The following is a 14708-nucleotide window of genomic DNA, read 5'->3' as shown; positions in this document are numbered from 1 at the left end:
GATAGTAATTGTAAGTAAATTAAGTTGATAGATTAATTACTTCTGTGAGAAAGCGCAAAAATCCATAATTTATTTCAATAATTTATTTATAAAAATTAATTTAAATATTTATTATATTATATCTTTTCTTATAATGTGATAACATTTATTTTCATCCATAATGAAGTTGTTAAAGTAGTCAATAGCTGTAAAAAATAATTTATCGGAAAAGTAGTAATTAATCACTTCATTCAAATATTTTTGCATAAACAAAGAAATTCCAAAATTGACTCCGACCAATTCTTTTTAAAATATATTTCTGAGTATTTATATAAAAAATGATTTAAATCGGTTAAGAAATACGACCTATAGACTATTTTAAACAGAGTATTTTCCGTTTCGGCCACTGTACGGCGGTCTAACTTTCAAGCCTCATAATTCAAAAAATATATAAGAAAAATAAACTTTGTTATAGCGTTTTGAAAAGCTCTTGACATCAGCTATTCGATTCTGGAATTAGAAATAAAGTATTTCTTAAAAAAAAAAAAAAATCCATTTGATCTTGATCTGACTTTGACGACTTCCTCCAAGGTCAAACTGGTATCACCAATAAATAGACCATTTTACGCCTCCAACTTTTATTTGAAATATTTATTCAAAGTGCTTAGTTTTTAAAATAATCAAGGAGTCCAGGGCTTTTATACACCCTATATATTAATATACAGAATGTTCCAAAACTGATGATAAATATTTTAATGACAAATTCTTTGGAAGACGAAAATTCTAATACCAAAATGTCGAGGTTATAATAATTTTCAAATAAGAAGAGTTAAATGTTTACGAACAAAAGGGCTAGAATTTCGCGCGCTTAGGCATGGCAATGTGCTTTCTTAAACCAAATGCCATTATTAAAAATAAAATTATTGTAAAAATATGCAATAAAAATTTTATTAAGAAACTAATTCTGTTTATCTATATAACCTTAATAAATAAATTAATAAATTTAATATAAAATTAGATAAACGTTTGCACATAATAGTTTAATAATTTTGTCGATATTGATGTGTCAAATATCAAAATTATGATGTAATAGCTAAATTTGGACAATGGATTTGTGATCACAACGCAAAAGTCTATAATCACTTACAATTTCATTATATTCGCAAAAAAATATCTATTTTCCGAATAAACAAAAATAGATTGAAAATTTGTAATCCATTTTACTTTATTTGAATACATTTTGGATTAAAAAATAGCAATTAAGTTATATCAATCCTAAAGTCATGGATTAAAATAAATTGGATGAGTCGCAAAAATTCCTTTTGGATAAAAAAATAAACATCACTTTATTTCAATCCAATGGATTAAAATAAATTAAAATTATATGGCCCGCATAACTTTTTGAATTTAAAATAGAAATCCCATAATTTCAAACTCATTTTATAAATTAAAATAGTTTAAAAAAATTTTTAAACTTAAATTGGATAAAATAGATTTGGGTGGTCATTGCCAAATCCAAATTCTTGGTTTGTAAATCCATTTCTATTCATTTTAAATATTTTGAATCCATTTCCGTTTGCTGGATTCGCAATAATAATGTAATCGGTATGTGCATATTCTACCTACATTAATATCTAATCTCTAGTAATGATAAAAAAAAGTTTATAGGCCAATCTTATATAAAAACTTTTATTGTATGAACCAAATAAATGATAATGATTGTCATTTAGACAATTTTGATATTGGATACATCAATATTGACATAATTATTGAACTATTGTGTAAATATTACTTATCTAATTTTATATTAAATTTATTGTAAACAGAATTAGAATTTCTTAATAAAACTCACTTTGTGTATTTTTACAATCATTTTATTATTATTAAAGGCATTTGATTTAACGTACAAAATTCTAGCCGTGTCATTCAGAATCTTTAAACTCTTCCCTTTTAAAAATTATCATAGCCCCGATATTTTGGTATTAGAATTTCCGTCTTAAAATTTTCCAAAAAATGTGTCATTAAAGTATTTATTTTCAGTTTTGGACCTGTATATACATATCAATTTTAAAATCAAATAACTTACTATAGCATTAAAAAAAAAATAAAAACTAAAGAAAGAATAAAAAAGTAAAACTGTAACAATAATGTGTTATTTTTAAAATCAGTAACGCGTTACTTTTTTAAAAAGTTTTCTATCCTGCAAATTTCTTTATACTTACAATTGGTTATTTTCACATATGCATAAAGATTCCGATTGATTGCAAACATTACCGACGGTTCGCATTCGTTTTTGAGCATTTTGTAAAGCACATTTTCATCCATAGGTGGGTGGTATGTAATTTCTGTTTACAATAAAGAGAAAAAATGTAGTAATACAAGTGATATAAGTTATTATAACTGTAAATACATTTTTATGTAATAGAAAAATATTAATTTAATACATGTATCATAAAATATTAATATAATAGACTTTTATATAAAATTTAATATGCAATAAATTATTTTATATACAATACAAATATCTTATATAATATGACATCCTTACGGCCTTTGTGTATCGTGACAGTTGGAGGTAGTAAATTAGGCTCGTGTGGTATGTAACTGTTGGTTGTATTATCTAGTGGAGGATGATTTTGCCTTCTCGTATTGTCTAACGTGGATCCTGATGCAAAAATCCGTTTATTTCCCTGCTTGCGGTATGGTGGCTTTGGATCCCAACACGTGTCCAGCTCTGTCAGGTCACAGCCAGGCCTTATTCCTGTGTTTTAGTTATAGGTGCGTAAAAATAAAACAAACAGGAGAGGCTGAGGAAGAGGAAAGTTGAGAGTGTACTAACATATTCTAAAGAAACAAAAACTAAATATAATAATTTACAACGGTAATAATAAACATCTCACCGATTAGCTTGATCTTAACAAACATTATCAGTTCAAAGTATTAACCATCGTTCGTTGTTTATAAAAGTTATTAACAAATATAATTAATTGTATAACAAAACATGTACTTAATGTCATAAGTTAAACTTTAACTAACAAAAATTTGTGTGTAATATTATTTATATATTTATATATATAAATAAATGTTTAGCTAGAAAAAAAGCACAACAGCTAACAAATATGTATTTTATTTATTCAACGTAAATTTATTTTTTTATAATTCTAATAAATTTTTTTCAGACGACGTAGTATCAATAAGTAACAATGACAGAAGTAATGATATGATAAGAGTTGCAAGTTTGCTGTTCGTGCCAAAGATCCGGTTTAATCCACTCAGAACAATATAATTCTAAATCAGTATTTGATCGATTTTAGAATCACCACATCTCGGAAGGCAAAGGCAAACTACCGAGAGTAACTTTGCCTAGGAAAATCTCTTCTAACAGGCCATTCGAAATCAGCGTTAAACTATAGGTCCCATATATCTACGGATATATACAGAAAAGATTGCATACGCGCTGATAAACGTATGGCACGTGAAGAAAAAAAAAGTACCAATAAAAGATGTTCTCCAATTTATATTGGTTATTATGAAAAATATTACCAGATGTTTTGATAGTTAAATTGGATGCCTACACGGAATATAGAAAAACCCAGATTCAAATCCTGGTTGAGGTATTATTTTTCACAGTAAATTCTTTATAGTTTTTTTGAAGACAGGGATCTTATAAATGCTTCTTAGCCTAAATAATATTATAAAAAAATTATTTATTAATTTAATTTGTGATATTACACATCCGGCTTCATGTAATGATTGTATTTCGAGACCGACGAATTCATACAAAAATTATTATTAGACATTAAAATTCGCTGCAAACCGAGTTTTTCTTATCTTTATGTTTGATCTTTTCATTGGTTTAAATTTCACACATTATTAAAAAAACTCTTGTCCGAGGATCGAACCCAAAACCATAAATATTCTAGCAAACGTATATAGATTAAAGAAATCGAGCATTAGCTGCTTAAAGAAGTGGGAGGTGATGATTTTAGATAGACGTAAAAGGATCAGAGCAGTCACGTGCTAAGTCACAGAAACCTTTAATAATTTTAGTATTTTTTTGATTCCAGTCTTGAGACTTTCGTGGCCGTTGATATCGTTAACCAAGAGGGTTTTTGGATGGATGCCACGTGCGTGTTGGGCACTTTGCCGATGTTTCGTAAACATTGCAGCTTGCATCATCAGGGCTGAGAGCTCCGATACTGAGCTCCTTTTGGTTGTGGTAATTCTTATATATTCCTGTTGCGCCCGGTGGAGGTGGGGGGGAGAGGGGAGGGAGTTGATTTAGTCAGCCAATCAAAACGTTCTGATTGGCTGACTAATAAGGGGAGGACCAGGTGAGAGACCCTGGGATTTTGATCCCAATTTTTTTAGTTATTCTGGAGACGAAAAAAAAGTTTACGTCTCCCGGCGTTTCATTGAATAGGCCTTAGTTTCGAAATAATAAATTTGTGAAAATTGGCCATTCCGCGGCGCGACGTATGAGCCTTCCTCATAACTGTTCTCGCAACCAGTGCAGTCGGCTCCGTGCGTTAGGTGCGTGCTTCACAATCGTAAGATCCGGGTTCGCTCCCAGATGTGTGCAATATTTTTTTTATTTTTTATTTTTAATAAGTGTATTTATCTTGATGATATTAATATAGTATGCAAATTTCTAAAATAGAAAATTTAATTTAATATTATTTTCTAAACTTTAATATAAATTTAATTTGAAGGGAATTTGAATTCAAGTAATATTTGAAATAATAAATAGGTAATAATAATAATAATATATAAGTAAAATCTGCAATACTTAAATAATTAACTTTTGTAATAAAAGTATTTACATTTACATTCACAATCAGATGTTTGTTTATTATTCTTCTTTTACAATTAATTATTTAAAAAACTAGAATTTTAATATATTGTTAATATTATTTCCAATAAAATTTTAAATTAAACAATTTGAAAATTTAGATACGTTGCCTTTATATGTTATCCATTTCAAATAACTTATATATTATTATTATTATTACCTATTTATTATTTCAAATATTATTACTTGAATTCAAATTCCCTTCAAATTAAATTTAAATTGAAGTTTAGAAAATGATATTAAATTAAATTTTCTATTTTAGAAATTTGCATACTATATTAATATCATCAAGATAAATACACTTATTAAAAATAAAAAATAAAAAAAATATTGCACACATCTGGGAGCGAACCCGGATTTTACGATTGTGAAGCACGCACCTAACGCACGGAGCCGACTGCACTGGTTGCGAGAACAGTTATGAGGAAGGCTCATACGTCGCGCCGCGGAATGGCCAATTTTCACAAATTTATTATTTCGAAACTAAGGCCTATTCAATGAAACGCCGGGAGACGTAAACTTTTTTTTCGTCTCCAGAATAACTAAAAAAATTGGGATCAAAATCCCAGGGTCTCTCACCTGGTCCTCCCCTTGTAAATCAACTCCCTCCCCTCCCCCCACTCCCACCAAGCGCAACGAAGATATATAAGAACCACCACAACCAAAAGAAGCTCAATATCGGAGCTCTCAGCCCTGATGATGCAAGCTGCAATGTTTGCAAAACGTCGGCAAAGTGCCCAACACGCACGTAGCATCCATCCAAAAACCCTCTCGGTTAACGATATTAACGGCCATAAAAGCCTCAAGACTAGAATAAAATGCCTTCACGGAGAAGCTATTCTAGGGCCGGTAAACTTATTTATCAAACTCAGGAAGCCCTTGCACGTCCAACTGTGCTCCTTAGCATTTTTCAATTGAAAAACCATTTGCCTACCTTTATCCAGGCAAAAGTCATCCTCCGACAAGCATCCCTACGGTTAGTCAAAAAAAGGATCTCAGCAACCAAAAGAAGCATAGCCGGTACCTCCCAAAAGCTTCTTGGATTACACCTTTTTTTTGCTGACTCACTAAAACCGGAGCTGTGGCAAACACTGGATCATATTACACACGAACAAGTCGTCCGTTCTGCCAAGGTGAGAAAACAAAAACAGGAGGAGAAATACAAGAAGATCTCTCCACAGGCTAGATCCCCACTTCCAACACACACAGTCAAGAATCTTAACAGTCACATCCTGTCCCCATCCAAAGTGTCGGTACTTTCAAAAGGACATAATTTCGCCGTCACCCCCACGAGCATTCCTACGGAGGAAATTATCAGCCAAATTGAGACGGCTATCTTCCACCTCCCACCCGAAACCGGCAACAACATTAGACAATGAGCAGTCAACATCCTCCGCAAGGCTAAACCACCTAGCCAAAACATCAGCAGAGAAGAACGCCTGGCACTCCGGAATTTGAGACAGAATAACAACTTTCTAATTCTACCGGCGGATAAAGGAAATGCCACAGTAGTAATGGACAAAGAAGACTACTGTAATAAGGTCAATACTATGCTCTCGGATTGCAGCGTCTATAGAAAACTGAAACGAAACCCGACATCCACCATAGAGAAAAAAATCGTTCTGCTAAAAAATGCTGGCCTCCCTCTTAAAACTACCAAATACCTTACACCTTGGGAATTGTCGGTTCCCCGATTTTACGGCCTCCTCAAGATAAGGAATCGGTCCCCCTTCGCCCTATAGTTAGCAATATCGGGAGACCCTCCTACCAGTTGGCCCGCTACCTCACCAAACCACTCCAAAAACTCACTGGTCTCAATGGGTCTCACATCAAGAATTCTATTGATTTTGTGAACAAAATTACAAAGATCAAAACAAAACCCAATGACATCCTGGTGAGTTTTGATGTGATTTCCTTGTTCACAAATGTCCCACTCCAGGATACTTTAGATATTATCAAAAAATCCGAGAAACTTCCGGCCAATCTCTTTCCACTAATAGAACATTGCCTAACCTTGACCTACTTCCAGTTTCAAAGAGAGTTTTTTAAACAAACCACTGGAGCAGCAATGGGATCCCCTGTTTCACCCATTATTGCAAATATCTTCATGGAGCATCTCAAAAACAAAATTCTGAAGAACGCACCCCACAAATTTTCCACATAGTTCCGATACGTAGATGACACATTTGTTATATGGAGCCACGGTAAAGAAACTTTCACACCCCTTCTCGCTTTTCTCAACGCCCAACACCCAAACATTAAGTTCACAATGGAGGTAGAACAGAAGAACCAAATTCCCTTCCTAGACGTGTTGGTGCGAAAAAACGGAGATAGTACCTTAGGCCATCGAGTTTACTAAAAACCAACTCACACTGACCGGTAATTTCACGCAACCTCCCATCAGCATCCGTCACAAAAGAATTCAGTTATCAGCTCATTGGCATACAGAACCCTCACAGTTTCTGAACAAACGTTCCTGGATGAGGAGTTACAACATCTCAATCAGACCTTGACTAGGAATGGGTACAACTGCAAAAACATTAATCAGATAACCAAGAGATTGAAAAACAAGATCTCCAGTCCCAACAATAGCAAAACTCTGGATAAAAAAAACAAAAAGGGAAAATGACGGCTGTCCTTCCGTCTTCTTCTTCATCTTCACGGTACAACAGAGCGCATAGGCAAGATTTTGAGTAAGCATGACATCAGAGTAATCTTCAAACCCCAGAAGAAAATTGCTCAATTACTGCCTAATCCCAAGGATCAAAGATCAAGCTTGGAAACAGGTGTGTACAAGATATCTTGCGTCTGCGAAAAAGTGTACATAGGAAAAACCGGGAAAAAAATCAGTACACGGATCAAGGAACACCAGAGGTGTGCCAAATATGGCAATTTTTCGCAATCAGCCTTGGTGGAACATTGGATGGAGACTGGGCATGTCGTGCAGTATGATAAGTCTACCATATTGGCCCCGTCACAAGGCTACTTCGCCAGAAAATATCGAAAAGGTCTGGAAATCTTAAAACATCCTGACAACCTCAACCGCGACAAAGGTCTTCAAGTAAATCCTATTTGGCATACCGTTCTGCCGGTTTTTTAATTAACCGGGCCGGTCAATCAAAACGCTCTGATTGGTTGACTAAATCAACCCCCCCACCCCCGCCACCGAGTGCAACAAGGATATATAAGGACCACCACAACCAAAGGGAGCTCAGTATCGGAACTCTCAGCCCTGATGATGCAAGCTGCAATATTTGCAAAGCATCGGCAAAGTGCTCACGCGCACGTGGCATTCATCCGGAAACCCTCTCGGTTAACAATTTTTTTGATTATTTTTCAGTTGGTTTTCGATACTATTCAATAAAATTCGGCTTACATACTTGTGTGGATAACAGCGTCGTGTATCAGTTACGTCGTGTACCACATTCTGTTCAACAGGTCTATTTTGTAATTTTTATCGAACAATTCCGAGTTATGACGGAAGTAGCCAAAAGTATCAAAAAAGTCCAAAGTGCTCCTCTATTACGATTATCACTTTTCCCTTGTAAAAGGATCGTCTCCTTTAGTAGTTATTTGTACATTGCTCGTCAATAATTCGTAGGGTTGTGCATTAGTCCTAACTTATGGGACTGATTTATCCAGGCAAGGTCATTAAAGTCAATAATGTTAAACGCGCGCACACTTTGAACAAACGCACACATTAGAATGTCCAGATAGCAATGCATTCCTAGCACATAAAGAAAAATATTTACTACTATAAATTTTCGTTTAGTTGCAGTTACGTTGCTATAATAAAGATGTTAATCCCTTCGTATAAGGCAATCTAAAAGCAACAGGAAGGAAACTGTTTCCCAGGTTATTGAAGAGTAATGGCGACAAAACTTATTAATATAAAATTTCCAGTAACTTGTTATAAAGTCGCATATACGACATGTGTTGCTGATAATATCTTAAACAAAATCGGAAGCCGCTTTCTTCAAAAAAGATGACAACTTAGCAGAGTATTTTTATCAAATTGATAGCAACATACGGAAAACTTGCTATCTGGGTGAACACATTAGGAGTGATATAAAATAAACAATAAAAAATTGAAAAAAAAGGACTGAGTCAGCGCGGATATAGGTGCGCAATGAATGTTATTATAAATATTTATTTATTTTAATAAAATCAAACATTTTAGTTATCCTCAACGTATTAATAATAAAATCTTGAAAATTATTCACCCGACATCACTCCATAACGCAAGAAATGTTCGAGCCACTAAAGGTTTGTCAAATCTGTAGTGGCATCTTTACACATAACGGTGTCAAAAGAAATAACACTTTTCTACAATATATAATTTTTGTATATTCTATTTTAGATGACAAATAACTTCATTAATTAAGACCAAGGGCCCTGACCGGACCGAAACCAAAACCGATAACCGAATCATAACCGTTATTTTAGTCAGACCAAAACCGAAACCAAAACCAAAATATTGTGCAGGCTAATCGACCGTAATCGTAACCTGACCGAAAATATGTTTCCAGTTTTTTCGGTCAGATTTTTTAAAATACCATTAAAGATCATACTAAAGATCAGATAAGAAAGGAGAAAAGCGCGTGCTGTGTAAACTTCTGTAAACTCTACGAGATAAGAATAAGAAAAAAAGATACACGGCATCTATATTTCCATCTGTTCTTTTAATATTTTTAACGCTCCATAACTATGCAGTTAATTTTAAAGATTAATTTTTTCTTCAATTTGTGAACATAAAATAAATACAAAAGAATAAGATCTTTGTAATGTTAAAACTAAATTTTTAAAACTAAAATTATATTTCAATTTTTCCGGCTCTTTTAGAGAACCGAAAAAATTTGACAATTTTAATTGAACATTTAAGACTGTAGATATTTACTTCTAGGTTCTCAATAAATAGCAATATTACAGGGTGTTTACAAAGAATTACTTATTTATTTCTTTGCTTTTATTATGATAATTTGATTAAAATGAATGTTACTTTATAGAAAAAAAACTACCATTAATACCAGTAAAAAAAAAATAACGCTGCAAATTGCTAAAAATGTTGAAGTAAAACAAAAACAAAAAAAAAGGATTTTGAAAAACCCGGAACCTCCAATAATTTTTAAACATTTTTATATTAAACAAGTGTTGTTTATAATAAACAAGAATTTTTTATAATATGATATTTATAAAGTTGTATTATTTTTATACGTTATCATTTTTATACGTTATTAAATTTTACAATAGGTAATTGTACATCTGTAACCGTAATCGTAACCAAAAAAAATCCAAATCCAAATAGTGACCGTAACCGTTATCAACAAGACCGAAACCGAAAATTGGATATAATCTCTGATATAACCGTAACCAAAACCAGACCGAAATTTTACTTCGGGCAGGGTCCTTGATTAAGACTGTCGCAAAGTGACTCATTAATTGAAACTGATGACGACTAGTGAAGCCATGGATAATGCTTATCATTAGAAAATATTCTCCTGTCAAAGTTTATAATCAAATGTTTTATTTTCCAGATTCTATTATTAATACACTGAGGATGACTCCAGAGTAAGTCGAAACGTTTATTCAATTTTGTTAAAATAAATAAATACTTATAATATTAATAATTGTAATTGCGCACCTATACCCGCACTAAGTCTCATTAGTCTTTTTTCAATTTTTTATTGTTTAAATTTCGAGAGTTCTGATTTAATACATATTAGTTGTTTTAATATAAAATAATAAAAAAATTTTTTTATTTCTACATATAAATCAGGTCAATAATTCAGAATACTGCACAACCCTGCAAATCATTGACGAACAGTGTACTAACATTAGTTGTAACGCTATCAATTTGCTGATCACTCTTCTACAAAAGTATTAATGGTGCTAAAATACAAGCACAAATCAATAAGTACCCGCATTTAAAGACAGGCGATGTTGCTAATGCAAGTTGGCATTATCCTCGTGTTCTACCATCTTTCAAACAACGCCATACAAAATTTCAGAGTGATTTATGTGATAGTTCTGATTTGACAGAAATTCGTAGTGAGCGTGTTTGGTGTTTTTCAATACAATATAAAAAAAAACAATACCAAAATTTGAATAAAAAAACGTAAAGAGATGTAAAAAACAAAATTTTTATTTCTTTGCATGTTTTTCCATCCAAACTTCGATATTGCTCTTTTTCCATATCGAAAATCACCAAATACGCTCACTATAAATTGCTGTCAAATCAAAACTATCACTTGAATCACTCTGAAATTTTGTATGGCGTTGTTTGAAAAATGGTAGTACACGATGATAATGTTAACGTGATAGTAAAAATTACAAAAACCGACGTCGAGTAAGTTCGCCCGTCACTTCAGCGCCGCCTTAATAAAGTGACTGCATATATGATAGCCCACACCCGATAACGAGCATGGCACTTGAAGAGAAGAAGAGCTTTGAGTACTTTCATCAAATGTAACAAAGATCTATATGGAAAATGAACAAGGGTCCACCAGTGCAGATTGGTCAGCACCTATTAAGGTGCTTGATCAGGTTATAGAACTAAATCCGGAATCAAATAGTCCTATATCCAGGAATGCAACTATATATATAGCTAAAAATAATTTTGGTAGATTGTCGACAAAACTTTGTATATTACCTTTGGATTCAAAAAATTATCATTCAACAGTAAGATAAAAAAACCAATAAGAGTAAACATAAGTTTTTAATGTGTAACAAAACAATTCTATATTAATAATTAACAAAATTCTTGATTTCAATCCTTGATTTGGGTCAGTAAATAACAAAAATCCAAAAATAGAACATAGATAGAAATTAAGCACAGAACCGTCGCAGTCAAGTAACTGCTTTATCAAGATGTAAAAAAATCGTCAAAAACTGGTCACTTTGTTAAAAAAAAAGTTTAGTTGGAGCTACTAAATAACCTATAAGCAACAGAATTAGAGCAAGACCTGCACAACACAATCTGACGACAAATTGTTAGCACAAATCGAGCACCCCGTACTGAGAGAACATGACATCAGATTGGCGGTATAATTCGAGCATAACTGGCGTAACATAATCTAACGGCCAACTGACATCACAAATCAAGCATCCCGTGCTAACAGGATCTGACGTCACGCTGGCAACAAAAATCAAATAAACCATGACGTTTTGCATATTTTTAAATTGTGACGTCATAGGAAATTCAGCTTTTATAGAATATTATAGCTATCAAAGTTTGTTTTGAAAATATATTTTGAGAAATTATAAAATAGTAACAAATGCGTAATATTATTGCTTATGATTGAGAAACATCAAAAGGATTTACGAATTTCTTTAAGGAACATTATTAAAAAGAACTGTAACATAAAATATTATTGAATTAGATAGAAATCCTATGTACTGCAACATTGGTAAATGATTCGTCATATAAGTTAACATTGATATTCTTTCCATTTTTATAAAATCCGTTCATTTTTTCTATCTGTTATTTTAAGCGGGTTCTGTCAACAGAACGTAAGCAACATTTGAGATCAATTGAGTTCAGTCTGCCAACACGTCTTAATCGAATCTGAAGCCAGCCTGCCGACACAGTGCTAACATTTTGTTGACTGGGTTTCAATATACAAATAGAAAGAAGGTAAAGCATCAAGTTTTCATAAATAGTTGTGTATATATTGAGTAAAGAAATTCCGTGTCTTGCTGTAGATTTAGGTTTTTGCTTGGGTATATAAATCATCTCAGAGATTAATCTCTTCTTGAAATTCTTCTCTTTATTTAAAATCTGAACTTCATCCCAAGAAAAATTATGTGATATATTTAGTCTATAGTCAGAGATAACCAAATATTGATCAATATTGTGATTTATATAATTTTTCTTTTTTTAAATATTGGCTCTACAATTAATTTACTTAATAAAGTTATGATCATTATTGGTCTTAAACCTTTTTTAACATCTTCACAAAGAAATTATTTGGCTACGACTGTTCTGTGCTTAATTTCTACCTCTGTTTCTATCTTTGGATTTGTTATTTACTAAACCAATGATTAAACCAAGAGTCAAAATGTATAAAGCTTGTTAATTATTAATAAAGAATTGTATTATTACACATTAAGAATTTGTGTTGGTTTTTATCGACTATTTTATCTTATTGACTTAGTGTCTTTAGAGCCTTAACCCTTAAACGCACCGATCCTGTAAAATACGGAAACACATTTTTGGGTCTGGGAGACTTTTTCAACTTTGAGAAGCTATAACTTTGATTACAATCAATATTTTTCTATAATTTTTTTTTTAAAACAAAAGTTCAAAATCTCAGAAGTGTGACTGCACAATCAGAATTACCGAAAAATAATTTATTGTAAAGTTATAAAAGAAAAACCATTAAGCAAAAATGAGAAATCGGTCAAAAATCCACTTTTCCTTCAAAAAATAAAATCTTTGCAACAAAAAACGTTTAAAGACTTTCAAATACGGCGTTTTAAATCTAAAGAGTCACACTTTCAAAATAAAATTTGACAAAGTCATTTCTTTTAAAAAGTACAATTATGTATCATGGAGAATACGAGGTATTTTTGGGCATCTAAAAATCTACTTAAAAAAAAATCATATCTTTGCAACAAAAAACTTTGAAGAACTTTACAGTACGGCGTTTTAAAGCTAAAGATTCATACTTTCAAAAAAAATTATATCATTGTCATTTCTATTAAAAAATGTACTTATGTAACAAGGCGAATATGAGGTATTTTTGATTAAATCATGTCTAAAATTGAAAATTGATGTGTTTCATGATATATTTCGGAAAAACTCTTTTTTCCACAATATTTTATAGTATTCCAACTTTAGACAGAGTATATGCAAGTTACATCTGCAAACCGACCTGTTCGAATTATTTCGAGTTCGAACGTATTTTATCCAGTTTTTTTATGTAAAATACTCACAAAAAAAGTTTCACTTACACACTATATGGGTCGCATTGACCCTAACAAAACTTTGCTGCCGTGCCATTCAAATTCTAGTTGACCAAAAAAGTTGATCAACCATATCAATCGAAAGAGGAGATTTCAAACTTTTTTTACGTCTTGGTTTGAACCTTCTATCTCATTCCGTCTTTACATAGCAAGCATTCAAAAGTTCATATGGGGTCTCTCAGACCCACTTATGTGTTTAAGGGTTAATTTTGTCACAATTCAGTGTTAATGACTTGATGTAGCTACAAACAATTTATACTATTTGATTCAGTTTTGAAAACAAGTACTTTCAAGAACGGCGGTGTATTACGTCACTTTTTAAATTTGCATTATTTAATTTTGTATTCTTTATTATTATATTTAAATAACGCGCTTCAGATTTAGTTTCGAGTGTCGCTGTCGATTACTATTTTAGTAAGCCAAGTAGTCGCCATAAGGGATTGCAACGTGACGTGCCAATATAGCAGAATTTCCTTGTCCAGCAAAATTATTATATATTTTCGTTTTGTCAATCGAGATTGTGCTCCAAATAAATTACAAATATTACGGAATATCAACCCCTATATTCTGTAAATCACGCTACAGTAATATTGCTATGTAAATATAATATTGCTGTTATGTTACATACTATATGGTAATTATACATAGGACATATTGGACAAGGGAATAATAGAAACAAGACAAAACAAAAAATATAACGCAGGAAAAATTATACAAATGTGATTTAGGAAATAATTTATACTTAATTGTGCCTTTGAAAAGTAAATAACAATCGGTATATGTATACAACACGTAATAGAAAAATTCGACATCTTTCAATCATTGGGCGGGATTTTATTTTATTTATAATAGTTTATAAATACACATTTCCTCCAACAACACGCCGATTATTTCAAATATAGTCTTATGCCAA

The 14708-nt window shown here is 32.0% G+C and overlaps 1 protein-coding gene across 6 annotated transcripts in view; it reads right to left on the bottom strand.

Annotated features, from left to right (window-relative positions):
• The window catches only part of LOC105202431 (zinc finger FYVE domain-containing protein 16), a 140821-nt gene that overhangs the window by 41460 nt on the left and 84653 nt on the right, over positions 1–14708 (bottom strand). For 5 of the 6 annotated variants that reach the window (XR_005576085.1, XM_039456205.1, XM_039456208.1 and 2 more), the window contains exons 7-8: positions 2528–2740; positions 2202–2324 (exon numbers count right to left, since the gene is read on the bottom strand). Coding sequence is in view for 5 of the 6 variants with exons in the window: in XM_039456205.1 (XP_039312139.1) it covers positions 2202–2324; positions 2528–2740 (336 nt within the window). In the remaining variant the exon portion in view is untranslated. The remainder of the gene's footprint in view (positions 1–2201; positions 2325–2527; positions 2741–14708) is intronic. The other variant, XM_039456207.1, reaches the window with a different exon arrangement.

Source organism: Solenopsis invicta, chromosome 12 (assembly GCF_016802725.1).
Source record: "Solenopsis invicta isolate M01_SB chromosome 12, UNIL_Sinv_3.0, whole genome shotgun sequence".
In the NCBI taxonomy this organism is placed as follows: Eukaryota; Metazoa; Arthropoda; class Insecta; order Hymenoptera; family Formicidae; genus Solenopsis; species Solenopsis invicta.
This window is presented reverse-complemented; position numbering and strand designations above follow the sequence as displayed.